The 14,569-nt window shown below is 35.1% G+C and overlaps 2 protein-coding genes across 2 annotated transcripts; one reads left to right on the forward strand and one right to left on the reverse strand.

Annotated features, from left to right (window-relative positions):
• Positions 1-559: 559 nt before the first annotated feature.
• Positions 560-9,200, reverse strand: LOC127745702 (LRR receptor-like serine/threonine-protein kinase FEI 1). The gene is made up of 14 exons (XM_052259103.1): positions 8,865-9,200; positions 7,365-7,598; positions 7,002-7,137; positions 6,154-6,225; positions 5,975-6,046; positions 5,771-5,842; positions 5,444-5,515; positions 5,269-5,340; positions 4,086-4,165; positions 3,538-3,699; positions 3,106-3,438; positions 2,095-2,340; positions 1,497-1,630; positions 560-1,219 (listed from the first exon to the last, which is right to left on the reverse strand). Exons 2-14 carry the CDS (start codon positions 7,459-7,461, stop codon positions 1,001-1,003), a joined length of 1,767 nt encoding a protein of 588 aa, XP_052115063.1. The 5' UTR covers positions 7,462-7,598; positions 8,865-9,200; the 3' UTR covers positions 560-1,000.
• A 3,085-nt stretch (positions 9,201-12,285) lies between these two features.
• Positions 12,286-14,043, forward strand: LOC107475380 (probable polyamine transporter At1g31830). The gene has a single exon (XM_016095015.3). It carries the CDS (start codon positions 12,326-12,328, stop codon positions 13,739-13,741), a length of 1,416 nt encoding a protein of 471 aa, XP_015950501.1. The 5' UTR covers positions 12,286-12,325; the 3' UTR covers positions 13,742-14,043.
• Positions 14,044-14,569: the final 526 nt, after the last annotated feature.

Genomic DNA, 14,569 nt, shown 5'->3' on the forward strand with positions numbered 1-14,569 from the left:
CAACCTGCATTTTGGGGCTTCCAAGAAAAAATTTCTGACACTAACAAAACGCAACCTGCGTTTTATAGACTTCAAAAAGCTTTGAATTTTCTGACTTAGTAAAACGCAACTTGCGTTTAGCCTTAAACCAAAATAAAAAAAAAATGAAAAACCCAAAACGTAAGCTATGTTTAGTGTATTTCAAAATTAAAAAAAAATAAACAAATACAAAACGCCACTTGCGTTTTTGTCTCAAGCTATGTTTAGTGTATTTCAAAATTAAAAAAAAATAAACAAATACAAAACGCCAAAAAAAAAAAAAAAAAAAAAAAAAAAAAAAAATCCAAGAAATTGATCACATGGCGTACTGGTGTAGGAAAGCATTTCCAATGTCGACATTAAGACTTTTGCATAGGCAACCTTTTAAATTTCCTGCAGGTACTGAGGCTAGAAAGTAGAAACTATGCTCCAGCTGTTATGCAATCTCCGCTGCAAACTCGTCTAAACTGTCAATATCAGTGCAGTGTAACCCCAGAATAGCAGTAATAACAATCCCAAAGGAGACATACAACAAACAATGTACAATAAGGCACGTACAAATCACTGCACGTCTCAGCTCTCAATAAATAAATTCTTCTACAAGAACATATGTTACAAAAATATGAATACTTCCAAAGCTGGGAGTTATCAATCAATTTAAACATATTTCATATACACTTTAATTCAGGTAAATAAATGCGATGACAATTACAAACCCTAGCAGAAATCCGCTCACAAGGAATGGTGGAACTTGGATCTAAAAAAATGCATCAATCCATGCTCTCTGAAAAAAGGTTTGTTTCTTAACTTCTGTCAGAAAGTCGAGTAATGAAACATCCATCATTCGTCACAAATCTGCTTTGAGAAAAAAGGTTTGATTCTGAACCTCTTTCAGGGTTTCACTGCAGGCTAGTCATTGTGAGACGGGTGCATACTCAATACATCACTTCGATTTTGTTTATCTTATTGTTTTTGCAAGCACCTAGTCAGAGCTTGAGTCATAGAAGTCACTTGGGCATGGGGTCATGATCTCTGACTCAAAGAACTGGACCACTCGGTGCATATTCGGTCGGTCCTCTGGATTTGATGAAACACATTGAATAGCCACAGAAAGCAAGGCATCAAGGGTCTCCATCTGCACCCCCTCGCATAGTGGATCCACAATTTCCCGTCGCCTATTTTCCGAAATTAGAAAATTCAACTGCAGCAATGGAAAATAAATTGCATTAAAAAGCCAAATAAAAGTTACTAGCTTGCTTTATTATTACAAATCAGCTACACGACTTGTGTACTATATCAGATGATAAACATGCATAATTAACTCATAGGAGTTGACCGAATACCCCCACCCACTCTTCTTTTAAACCAACTCTGCTAGTTACATTGGGGACAAGCTTGTTTAACAACATAGGGCAATGTAGTCTCAATTTTCAGGGAATATTGTCAGACAAAGATTTCTAGTACAGAGCATGCCTTACCCAACCAACAACATTGAGGCCCTTTTCTATAAATGATGCATCTGTTGGTCGCTTTCCACTCAGAACTTCAAGAGTCAGGACCCCAAAACTATAAACATCACTCTTGTCAGTTGCTCTACCACTTTGCATATACTCTGCCATGAAATACAGAGGCTTGGTCAGACTACTAAGAAAACCATAGACTAAAATTAAGTACAGCGACTTTTTTTACCAACTTAAATATAAGTAAAATCTACAGCCATAGATCTACAATTGATCATGATTGGAATACATTTCAATAAGTTCAATCTTCATAACATAAGGGTCAGAAGAACATAGGATTAACATCATTGCATAGATTTTGAAAGAAGTGCAATTCATAATTTAATACATCATGAAAGGAAAAGAATCCATGTTATTATGGTGTGTGAGCCATTACCCACCTTGATTTATAATAATAATAATAATAATAATAATAATAATAATAATAATAATAATAACACAAAAAAGACAAGCCAAGACTCAGAGTAATATTCATGCAGTTGTAGATCTTGAAGATCTTATACATATACTATCATCCATGATCATGCAAACAGCATATCCATCCTACATTGCTTACCTGGTGCAAGATAACCAAACGTTCCAGCTACAATAGTTGTGATGTGAGATTCTTCATCCTCTAGAAGTTTTGCGAGTCCAAAATCAGACACCCGAGCATCAAGGTTTCCATCAAGCAAAATGTTGCTTGATTTTATATCACGGTGTATGATCCTAGGGGAGCAATCATGGTGTAAATAGGCGAGCCCTTTTGCAGCTCCAATGATTATATTCAAGCGAGCATCCCAGTCTAGTTGCTCAGATTTTTCTGTGTAGTGGCAGCACAAAAATATCGTTTACCCCAATAAATCTTAAACAGTGAAGAGGACACTCTTAAGCTCCAACATGAAGTTCAGGAACAAATTGCATAAAAGAGCTTTTACCATTTAAGTATTTCCTTAAAAAGTTATTTTTCAGCAAGATTTGAGTACCAAAAATTGTACAATATACTTTTTCAGATCTTGGAATTATATTAAGTTTTCAACATTCATCCTGTCTGTTGGCAAATGTTTTCAAGTTTATCAGCCACAAATGATACTATAAAGGGCAACATGAAAAGAACTGGCTATCTTGAGGTAGCAAGAACTCATTATTTTTTTAAGCACCACTCTTTGTTTTAGTGTAAACAAGGGAAGATTGACTGAAAATTTGTAATTTATAATAACTTGTGTCAAATGCATCAGAATAATCCTCAGAAAGGACACATTTGAGTTGGTGTTTCATGACAAAAGACATTGCTGATTCACATGTTCAATCTCTACGGAAACAAAAAAATGTCAATAATATATATGCTTAAATAACATGGATGATTCTGCAGTGTGACCTATCTGGAAAGTTTTATATGTTTACTTAATTTAAAGGTTAAGCTGATTATCATCAGAGATAAACAATAAAACACACACAAAATCATACAAACAAATAAAATGACACAAACAAACATATATAAGCATTGATTTCGTAATCATAACATCTCCACCTTAAATGATTACATAAGAAGAGAAATATACAAGTGTTTCAAATATGACGATCTTACCGTGAAGAGCTTCATCAAGACTGCCACCAGGTAAGTAATCATATATTAACAACTTTGATGTAGGTGAATTGCAATATCCCCGCAAGTTCACTAGATGGCGATGTTTTATGCTTCCCAGAATTTCAAGTTCTCTCTCAAAAAACCGATCGAAACCCTCATTTAACTTCACAATCCTTTTCAAAGCAAACACATTCCCATCATCCATTGCAAGTTTGTAGACTGTTCCAAACCCTCCAACCCCTATTATGTGTTCCTCATTCAAAGTCTCTAGTTTCTTAATGATATCTTTTGAAGAATAAGGTAGATCTCCGTGAAACATCACAATTGATGCACCTACAAGATATTAATTCAGGGGTCAAAAGTGTCAAGGATTTGTCAATGCATAATAAAGTCAGATTAATAGGCCTAAAAGAAACACAAAGGTCTACGCACCTTCACCCACATCCATTGCCAGACTTATTCTGTCCTTTTTACCAAACTTCTTGTAAAGAAAACAACCCCAGAAACACATCAGTGCCACCGAAAGAAGAGCACCCACAGTTGCTGATGCGCTGATAAGTAGCCGACCTGAATATTTCTTCTTTCCATTTTGATCTACACGCAGTAAAACGATGTTAGTCCACAATGTGACCCAGTTTAGCATGCAATATCATCCAACATGAATCATACAAGCAAAAATTATCTAGTTCACTCAGGACAGTGCCAACATATCAAGAGGCAGACAAATAAGTTGGATTTGCCTCCCATTGTTTAAATAATACTGTTGAAAATGGAAAAGGTATCTTGGTTCCACAAATGGAAAATAGTATTATAACCACATTTCTTTCAACTTTCTATTTTTCACTCAAGCAAAGATAACGCCATGTTGTTCAGAAAACTGAAGATCAAATTGGAAAAACATATAGGTAAAAATCGGCATATATATATATATATAGGAGAAGCAAACCATTACACCATTGATCATAAATATGCCTCGTTACCTGAGGTTGGAGATTGAGGGTTTGATCCAGGACATGTCACATCAATTTGCACCCCACACAGACCACGATTTCCAATGAAGCTGCAATAAGCCATACTTATTAAAATATTGAAATATCGATGGTAGACTATTGCATTAGGATAGTTTAAACCATTGATCAGTGATTATGTATATATAAACACAAAGCTCCGAGATAGATCATTCAATATACATATTTCACCAGAACAATATAACTTCAAATATCAAATAGGATGGTTTCACGAAGGAAACAAACAAAAAACTTCTACTTTATGTTCATCTTTTTGTACCAGAAGGCAATACAGTAGTCACATTGCTTTTAGAAAAGAAAAACATAAATAGACCAGAAACATAATTTTGAATTTTGAAACGTAACTTGCAGGTGGACTGCATTTAAGCATTCCTACTAAAATTTTGTCCGGTCAAAATAAAATGAAATTTTATAGTAACAATCAAAATAAGGGGAAAAGTTAGTGATGCGTAAGTCATCAGAAGAACATGATTTTCTTTTTTTTTTTTCTGGATAAAAATATGGTTGATTTTAATAGATGACATTCCAACAATTAATAAAAATATATGAAGTTTTAAGGAAAAGCCAAAAATTAATGTAATCCAAAATTGACCAGAAATTAGGATGATAACTCTCCATGATCAATGCCTCAGTTCATTATTTTCAAATAGTGGATCCAAGTGTTGATAAATGCCTGACTTCCTGCAAACATATATCTCTTATTTTACTTTATAGTAGACCCTACGCACGAATTACTATATTGCATGCATAATTAGCCACATTTCATGCAGCAATCATAGTTTAAATATATAAAAGCATTCCAAGATCTCCATAAGAGCTTAAGGTTTTGAGAGAGTATGCTAAGGAGATAGTAATAGATCCTCTTTGACCAAGTGGTCAAATGTTCAATCCTTTTAACCCTCCTTCTTCATAAATAAGTTCAAATTTAACAAATGGTAAATAGGTCTATGTATTTCGCATTATTTGATAAATCCATTCCAATGATTCCACCGAACAACTTCTGCTTCCAGGTAAGTTCATTCTTTGACAATGTGTTCTTAATAACAAAAGATAAAATGACAGCCAAAATAAGTTAAGAGAAGCTGCAATTTTAAAGAATTTAAATAGATCTGAAGACAGGAAAAGATACACTTACGAGCTTCCAGTAAAGTTGGCAAGCACACCATCAGACGGTATTGGTCCAGACAGAAAATTGGATGATAAATTGCTACAGAGCACCAAATATAACCATAATTCAATTTTAAACATCACGTCAACAAAGGGTTTGAATAAGGAAACAAGAACCACATAAGGAAAACAAGATTACATACAAATTTTTTATGTTGTACAATTTTCCAAGCAATGCTGGTATGTTTCCACTGAGGGAGTTGCTTGATATATCCCTGCAGAACAGGAAAACATGAGTTTGATCTGTCACACTGGACCATCTTAATGTACGACTATGCGACTCGGGCACTAGACAACACTTGTATATTCCCTTTTTTTTTTATAGTTGGTCTGCTTGGTCTTAGGTCATTTTTTCTTCAAAAAATGAAACCAACGAATAAAAATTACAATAACCATAGTGCTTCTTTCTGACCCAAACAATTTTTAATGCAAAGCAAAACAGGGAGCATAAACCAGAAAGAGAAACTCACAAACTTTGAAGCTGTGAAAGATTTCCTATTTCGCCTGGAATCATGCCACTAAGGTAATTTTCCTGTAGATATCTGTACAATCCAAATCAACAGCTATTACCAACAATCAACAATTAGGATACTCAGTTTAATCTTAACGAGAAGGGGAAGGGAGTGGAAACGCTGAGACAAAAACTTGGCATATGATTCAAAGGTGACACTTACAATCCCTGCAATTCAGTGCAGTTTCCCAGTTCTGATGGAATGGTCCCATAGAAGTTGTTGTTGTGAAGAGCACTGCAATACCAAAAAAGTTACTAGTTCATCAAATAAAGCAAACAAGAAAACGTTGAAAACAACATTTAAAAATATAAATATACATTCAAAATGGAAACAATACTTACAGAACCCTCAAATGATCTAGCTTTCCAAGGTCAGCTGACAAAGACCCACTTAACTTATGGTGAGATAAAGCCCTAGAATATCACAAATCAAAACTATGTTAAATATAGAATCATAGACAAGTTTTTCAAACTGCCTCTTGTAATGCCTTGAAAGTACAGTTTTCTGGAGAAAAAACTTGTATAACATGATATAGCATAGAAAAGTTTCATAACATGAGTATACCACAACTTTTCTTAACTTGGAAACTGACCAGTGAGACAAAAGAGAGAATTTAAAATAAATAGATAATTAATTAATTATATAAAACTGGTAGACTCAATAGGGTAGAATGCATCATAAATTAAAGTTATCATTGCTATAAAATTTGTAAACTAAAACAATGGGAATCTGGTCAAGGCCTAAATTTTATGAATGATTCACAAGTAGTAAAAGCTTCAAGGATAAAACGTTTCTTTAGAAAAATATTCTAAATCACAATATAAATTCCCCACATGGTAATGGCAAAAAGACTTCTGATAGAGGGCTCCATAGAAGTTGTGGATGAGTGGTCATAAACATTCTACTGGCCAGTGTAATCTGGTTTTCTTTAATGATAAACCAACATCATATATATATTTTTTTTTAAAAGAACCAGCGTCTTAGTATCTTAAATCTAACTCTCTGATAAGATAAATAAATTGCTCTAAATGAAAGATGTGATAAGATAACCAATAATTATTCAATTGAAACAAGATAGGTATACTTCTTTTACTGTTAGGCTTCAGCACTGATAGTATGTGTCTTAAAGTTTAAAATATAATGACACGAAAAACAAGCAATAACGATTAGAATAATTTTAGGAACTCACAGATGGGTTACTCTCTTGGTTTTTGGATCACATCTCACTCCTTTCCATTTACATGGGTCAGGATCCTCTGGCCTCCACTGTAACAACACACCATCTGAGCTAACAACTGATGTCCTGAAGCTGAGAAGTGCCTGACCTAAAACAATGAAAAACAATGTACTACCAATAAGACAACCCAGGAGTCAGGAAGTTTCGCATAAAAGACTAAGGCAATGATAATTTCGACCGAGTCCCACACCAGAAGAAATTCAGGTAAGCATATTAAAAAGCCATATACATCGGGGAAGTAAAAAGCTATACCCTAACAAGGAATAGCTGACTTTTTAGTCACAAATGGGAGGTAAAAAGAAGTATACTATATACCATCAGGACTGAGTGCACCATTTTCATTGATCAGAATATTTATCATCAGACCATAAAGAAGCCATAGCCATTTCTGTTTCATCAGACAAATGCCCATAGCAACACTGTCCAAGCATAATATAGCTACCAAGAGTCATCTGAGAAAGAAGTATTCCACCATGTAGTTATCTTGGTAGTTATGATACCAGCAATTGGAGAAGAATGAAGACACTGCCTGCTATGGAATGCAGCAAACTTGAAAAGACAAATGTTATTAGATACAAATTAAGCAAGAAAGATGAGAAAGAAAAATCAACTTCTGCTATTATGCATAGCATATCAGCAGTTTCTATGTAACTTAAAATAAGAAACAGTTTAAATCGCTTATACATGAAATCTCAACAAGCATATCTTACACAAGACAAGTGTTCTGTCAGTTTCATATGAAAAAGTGTCAAACTAAGACATGCAAAATACCGTAAGTCAGCATCCTCGATTCTTTTAGCAAATACAAAATAAAAATAAGCAAATGATTGGATCTACGTTACAAAAGTTTCAGTTCACACTTTTGAACATTACAGTTCTATCAGAAAACTGAATTATTTGGAAAATAGTATACTACCAAAAAAATGGCCATAAGGCATACTGTTTCCTCAAAACTTATTAAACGAACCCCCCACTTAAAGATCCAAACTTCAATGAGATAAAACACCAAAGAATCTGTAAGGAAAAAGATAACAGGATAAAACACCGCGTTCCCACATCTGTGTTCGGGTAACCTACCTTAAGAATTGAAAATCATTAAATTATGATCACATTCACAGAATTCATCAAGGCAGTAGTCATTTTTCAAAAATGCAAACTGGTTAATAATTAATTATTAAGGGACCACTTCAAGTCATCGTAATATGTTGTCGGAAAAGGAAAACACATAGTTAAACACAGAAAACCAATAAAGAGCTGAACACACACAAAACTAAACAAACAAAAGGAAAATCCACAGGTTTTGCCGAACAGTGAATTTAACTTAAAACAACAGATGAGTAGAGCAGGATAGAAGAGATTTTTATCAAGCTTCATCACAGAATCTATTGTATGATAAGAAAATACTGCAACCAAACAAACAAACCAACATACTATTCCGACCATAAAAGTAAAGCAGAAAATGTGACTAAACTAGATACACCGTAGAAATCTGTGAACAATATCTAAGCCAGTTAATCGCCCCTGCGTATCCGATAGAGCTATTTATAAGGTAAGTTGATTGATGCAGCACCAGAAGCATCAACATTATCCTCTCACTATACGTTATTATTAAAATTTGATAAATCATAACAAGGAATAATATATCTTCTTCATCCTGAGCTTAAAATGTACTATTGAAGCTTCTCATTTGATAAATCCCCAATCGAAGACAATCGGAGTAAAACAGACCTCAGAAACTAAATTCGAAGACCTACCTACTTACTTGTAAATACAAATTCAGCAAAACGAGAGAGAGAGAGAGAGAGAGAGAATTACCAGTTACAAGTTGAAATGCGAATGCGCAATGGTTGGATAGAGGTGAGGCGGAAGAGATATTTGGATCGGCGATGATATTTGTTTTGGGGAGAGAAAATGGATTTCGATCTGCGATGAGAATGGAGGTGGAGGTTGAGGTTGTGGTTGAGCTGTAAAGAGAGAATAACAACAAAACCAACACTCACTCGCTCGCTCTCTTACTCTAATAAGTAATGAGGCAGCAGTAAGTAGAAGCTTGTTTTGTTTTGTTTTGTTTGGTTTGCTTGATTCCCCTTCCCAACTCCCAAGTGAAGAAGCAAGAGAGTGTGAGTGGGTGCCAAACACTCATAAGTACTGTTACTATTTACTAAGTGAGAATGTGTGGCCGTGCATACTTAAGCAATTTGAGATGGCAGCAAGCAAACCCATGGCAAATTGGCAATCACCCAAAGGTTGTGTGCCACTGGCACGTGTCATTACTTGCCACCGACGCCCACTTCACCCTTTTCAACATTTCTACATTTATTTAAGTCTTACTACCGTCGACTCCGTGTAATTTATCCCGTTAACCTAAATAAGAAATGATATTAAGTATGTCTTTCATCGCATAAAATATGACATTTTTTGTCTTTATAATTTTTTATTTTTTCATCCATAGAATTTAAACATCTTAATTGTTGTCATCAATTTTATTTATTAAATACTAACATCAGAAAATAATCATTTCTAACTATAAAATAATTAAAAGATGACAAAATTTATCATAAAAAAATAAAATCAATATTATATCTATAAAAAATTAATTTTGTTCAACAAAAATAATTAATTATTAAATTTTTTTATTAAAAAAATTAAATAAACTTATCTAAAAAAATCAAATTACTTTCATTAGAATTTAGATTCGTATACATGATAAGATTTTCATTTAATTCTGAATATGATCCTAATATTATAATAAAGTGAAAATTCAAATATAGTTAACTTCACATAAAGTTTATAACAAAAAGCCGTTAAATGAAAATTTAGTCAAATTTGATCTCAGCGATCAACAACTTCACGTTTTCACCAATAAATAAAGGTGAAAATTCAGGTGCAGTCGACTTCATGTGAAATTGATAGCTTTTAGATGAAACTTTAGTCAAATCAGCTAAATCATCTAATAACTCTCAATTATCAACTTCATGTAAAGTCAACTGCACCTAAATTTCTACCATAAATAAATCACTAAATGGGTATGCCAAAATTTATTAAGTTTAATAAAATAGACTTCATGTATACTTGAAAACATTAATAAAAGGAAACGACAACAAAATAAGCAAAATACCGAGAAGACACATGTAAAAACAACAAAAAACACTCGCATTCACCGTCTATATGATATTCTATATAATGCGCATTCCTCGGCCAGCTATGTATTCCTTGATCTAATCCAATTACTCCAAGATCATCACCCTCGCCTATATCCCCGCAAATTAAAGTGGGGAATTAAACATGGCGGATGGTGATGATGATGGGGGTGGTGGTTTTTTATTCAATAGCAATGTTAGTTCCGTGCTAGCTGGCATGGGTTCAGCTGTGATTGTGCTGCTAATATACCGATGCATGTCCATGTTCTTGTGCATCCGCCATCCTCTCACAACTGAACAAGAGCAGGCTCGGTCCCCGCCGGCCGGCACCCAATCTAGTACTTTGAATTCGGTGGCGCATATGATCCCATCCCACAAGTACGACAAGAAAGATGATGATTCAACTTGTCCTATTTGCCGTGCTCATGCCACACCCTCTTCTAACCATCACTTCAATCACACCACCATTGATATGGATTTCATGCAACGTATTCTTCTCCAAGGTGGCCATGCTCCCGTGCCCATGTAGTCAGATGTCATCTATAATATTTTTGGTTTAATCCAATTGCATATACTCTTCATACTTGTAATAAATAAGTTTTAGACAACCATGAATATATACTATGAAAGTCTTTTAGCTATAGGATCTTTAATTTGAGATTTTTTTTTCTTCTAATGTGAAACTGGTTATTCATAAAGAAAATAAATAAAAAACTAACCTTTTCCTTTCCTATAGTAACAAGTAACAACTCGATATATATATCTTTGGTGGTTATTGCTGGAGGTGGCAATGAGTAGGGTAAGTAGGGTTTGAAGCAAACTCTAACTCTACTTATGTGTTTAGAATATCTCAATTCTAATTCTACCCGTTCTCAATCTGTGGGTATCTGATTCTATTCACGAGTTACAAAAAAGATGTAAAATTATTATATAACTTCATAATAATTTAAAATAGAACTGATTTTTATATAAAAAAATATTAAATTATCAATTAATGATTTTTTTAATGACTAAAGATCTTTTACATTTAGTGAGAAGTTTTTGGTTCAACATCCACTTAAAACATATTTTTATATAAATATACAAGTTAGTCGGATAGGGTTGAGACTTAATCCGTACTTTATTTGACCCGCACGAAAACCCAATCTACACCCTACTCTACCCGCTGCGAATCGGATTGACAATTCTATCCGATCGGGTGGGGTCGGATTGAATACCTACGATAGGATACATGTTGCCACCCCTAATTCTTGCTATCTCTAAATAAGTACGAAAAGATTATTGAGTTATAATTCATTGGCTACAATAGTTCTATTTAAGAGTTATGAATTTTAATTTATTTATTTACACAACTTGAATTCATCAGTACTTTTTTTTCAGAGAAGTATAGTATCTCTAAAGTAGTGGTCAAAAAATAATTCGACAAAATTGAGGTTAAATAAATATTTTATATAATAGTTCCATATTGATAGAGTGACCATTTTTTTTTCAAATCATTCAAACAAATAATATACCACAAACTACTTTTCAATTTTCGTTATATACAGCAGACAATTTTATTTAATTTTGGATAAGATTAAAATGTTGAGCTTAATTTTCACTATCGATTCGATGAACGTAGGCTTTCTGCTTTGCTCTGAGTTTGCTTTTGTTTTGTATGCTCCTGTGAATGGTGACTGTGCAGCTGAACTTGGCATCTTCTCCTAAACCTTTGGATTCTTCAATGGAACAAGCCTTCTCCTTCAGCTTTTCCACCCTCCAACGCTTTCCTCATCTTCCCTGGTTTGTTCTTATCCCCATTTCCTTTTCTTCTTTCCCTCTCTTTTCTGCGCGTTTTCTTTCATGCTTTCACCAATTCAATTGATATTTCATGCGGTTTTGATCCATGCGACTCTGCTACAGCCAAAATTCAACTTTTTTACTTCAATTTTTTAGCCTCTGCATGAATGAATGAATGAATGAATTGATGGATCGAATTTTGATGGTAAATAAATTTGTCCAAGCCTGATCTTTTTCTTAAATTGCCATGTATTTGACTGGCTTTAAGGTATTTGCTACCTTTAGAATTATGTTTTAGTTTTTGTTTAATTTCTGAGAATTGCAGTTGATAATAGGCAAGAAGGTTCTGAAGCAATTATGGGGGTCTCCAATGGTGATGAATATGTGGCAGTTGGCGAATCACCCTCTCCAGAGAGAAGAAACCATGCTAGGAAAGTATCAGTTCTTCCTTTGGTGTTCCTCATATTTTATGAAGTATCTGGTGGACCCTTTGGGGTTGAGGACACTGTGAAGGCAGCAGGTCCTCTCTTGTCCCTTGTAGGATTCTTGGTTTTCCCACTCATATGGAGTGTTCCTGAGGCTCTCATCACTGCTGAGATGGGTACCATGTTCCCTGAGAACAGTGGCTATGTGGTTTGGGTCTCTTCTGCTTTAGGGGACTATTGGGGGTTTCAGCAAGGTTGGATGAAATGGCTTAGTGGTGTGATTGATAATGCTTTGTATCCAGTGCTGTTTCTTGATTATCTTAAATCAGGAATCCCTGCATTAGGTAATGGAGTTCCAAGGGTTGTTGCTACATGGGGTTTGACTTTTGTTCTCACTTACTTGAACTATAGGGGTTTAACCATTGTTGGTTGGGTTGCCGTGTTCTTGGGGATTTTCTCACTCCTTCCATTCGTTTTTATGGGATTACTGGCCATTCCTGACTTGAAACCCTCGAGATGGTATGCGGCAAATGTGGATGATATTGATTGGAATTTGTATCTGAATACTCTATTTTGGAACCTTAATTATTGGGACTCCATAAGTACTCTTGCCGGAGAAGTGGAAAATCCAAAGAAAACTCTTCCCAAGGCTCTCTTTTACGCTTTGATCTTGGTGGTTCTGGGGTATTTTCTCCCTCTTCTAGTCGGCACCGGTGCTGTCCCCCTCAATCGGGAGTTGTGGACGGACGGATACTTCTCAGATATTGCGATGATTGTTGGAGGAGTTTGGTTGAGATGGTGGCTTCAGGCTGCTGCCGCCATGTCAAATATGGGAATGTTTGTTGCCGAAATGAGCAGTGACTCTTTCCAACTTCTAGGGATGGCTGAGAGGGCAATGTTGCCCGAGTTCTTCAACAAGAGATCACGCTATGGAACACCTCTTATTGGAATCCTCTTTTCAGCCTCAGGAGTAATCCTGCTGTCATGGTTGAGCTTTCAGGAGATCGTGGCTGCCGAGAATTTCTTGTACTGCTTCGGAATGATCCTGGAGTTTATTGCGTTTGTAGTGTTGAGGATCAAGCAGCCAAATGCACCTAGGCCTTACAAGATTCCGGGGGGAACGGCTGGAATGATTATCATGTGCATTCCTCCCACAATATTGATCTGTGTGGTGCTGGCATTCTCCTCCTTCAAAGTAATGGTTATAAGCCTCATCGCCACAGCAATTGGCCTTGTATTGCAGCCCTGCCTCAAATTTCTGGAGAAAAAGAGATGGATGAAATTCTCAGTGAGTTCTGAGCTTCCCGATCTTGACAACGAGGACAACATTCAGCCTTTGGTTCATTGAGTTTATGCAAAGAGATGAGCTGAGAAGATTCCAGTATTCCACCACCATGTGTTACGTGCTGTCCAAAGCAAAGTAGGAGACGATAATACATGCATTTTCTGAGCACAATGATCATAGTCATAGAGAGAGCAACTTTGCATTCTTTCTGCCGTTGGCATTTTCGCCTTCTACAATATGTTGTCTCCACTAAGTTGTTTATCTATGTTTATATTAGCAGTTAGAAACCTGAATATGAGTTTTAAGATTGTTTCATAAGATTAATTTTATTTGGTTTCCCTGATCGGATTTCGGGATTAAGCTAATATTTTCCTAGACACTCGAACTCAGTAGTTAACATCTCTTGGTTCCACCAAATATATAAGTTGTGAATGTTTCTTACCTGTTCTAGCAAATCAGTTTATTGAACGGGGAAATAATCAACCGTTATTGAGGACTTAACTTGTGCATTAACGGAAGGTTTATTAATCCTTGACAGTTTCACACTTTAGTTTCCACACTCAAGTTGCTCTCAATGCCTACCACTTGAGTTTGAGGATGTCAGAGTCAAACCTGTATAAAATGAAGATCAACAATAACACCAGCTTGCAGTTCAACAATTAACCTCCAACTACCATTTATACTTACTTTCCTTGACTTTGTTGCTGACTATAATCTATAAATAGCTTCGTTGTTCTTGTTGTATACACACATGTAAATACACATCAACATTATTCTCTGTTCTACTCAATCTCATATTCTAAAAAATAAAATGGATTTAATATCCAAGATCAACACAATAATAATAATAATAACAACAACAATAACAATTACTCGTTAAAATACTTGAAC

Source organism: Arachis duranensis, chromosome 1 (genome assembly GCF_000817695.3).
Source record: "Arachis duranensis cultivar V14167 chromosome 1, aradu.V14167.gnm2.J7QH, whole genome shotgun sequence".
Classification (NCBI taxonomy): Eukaryota; Viridiplantae; Streptophyta; class Magnoliopsida; order Fabales; family Fabaceae; genus Arachis; species Arachis duranensis.

What these genes read in the sequence shown, in the direction of transcription:
- LOC127745702 (XM_052259103.1), bottom strand. Translation starts at nt 7,461, where the DNA reads ATGGGCATTTGTCTGATGAAACAGAAATGGCTATGGCTTCTTTATGGT. An exon ending in TGGTGCACTCAGTCCTGATG is followed by an intron (nt 7,138 to 7,364) that starts GTATATAGTATA and finishes TCATTGTTTTAG; the next exon opens with GTCAGGCACTTCTCAGCTTC. An exon ending in GCCTCAATGTTGTTGGTTGG is followed by an intron (nt 1,220 to 1,496) that starts GTAAGGCATGCT and finishes CCATTGCTGCAG; the next exon opens with TTGAATTTTCTAATTTCGGA.
- LOC107475380 (XM_016095015.3), top strand. Translation starts at nt 12,326, where the DNA reads ATGGGGGTCTCCAATGGTGATGAATATGTGGCAGTTGGCGAATCACCC.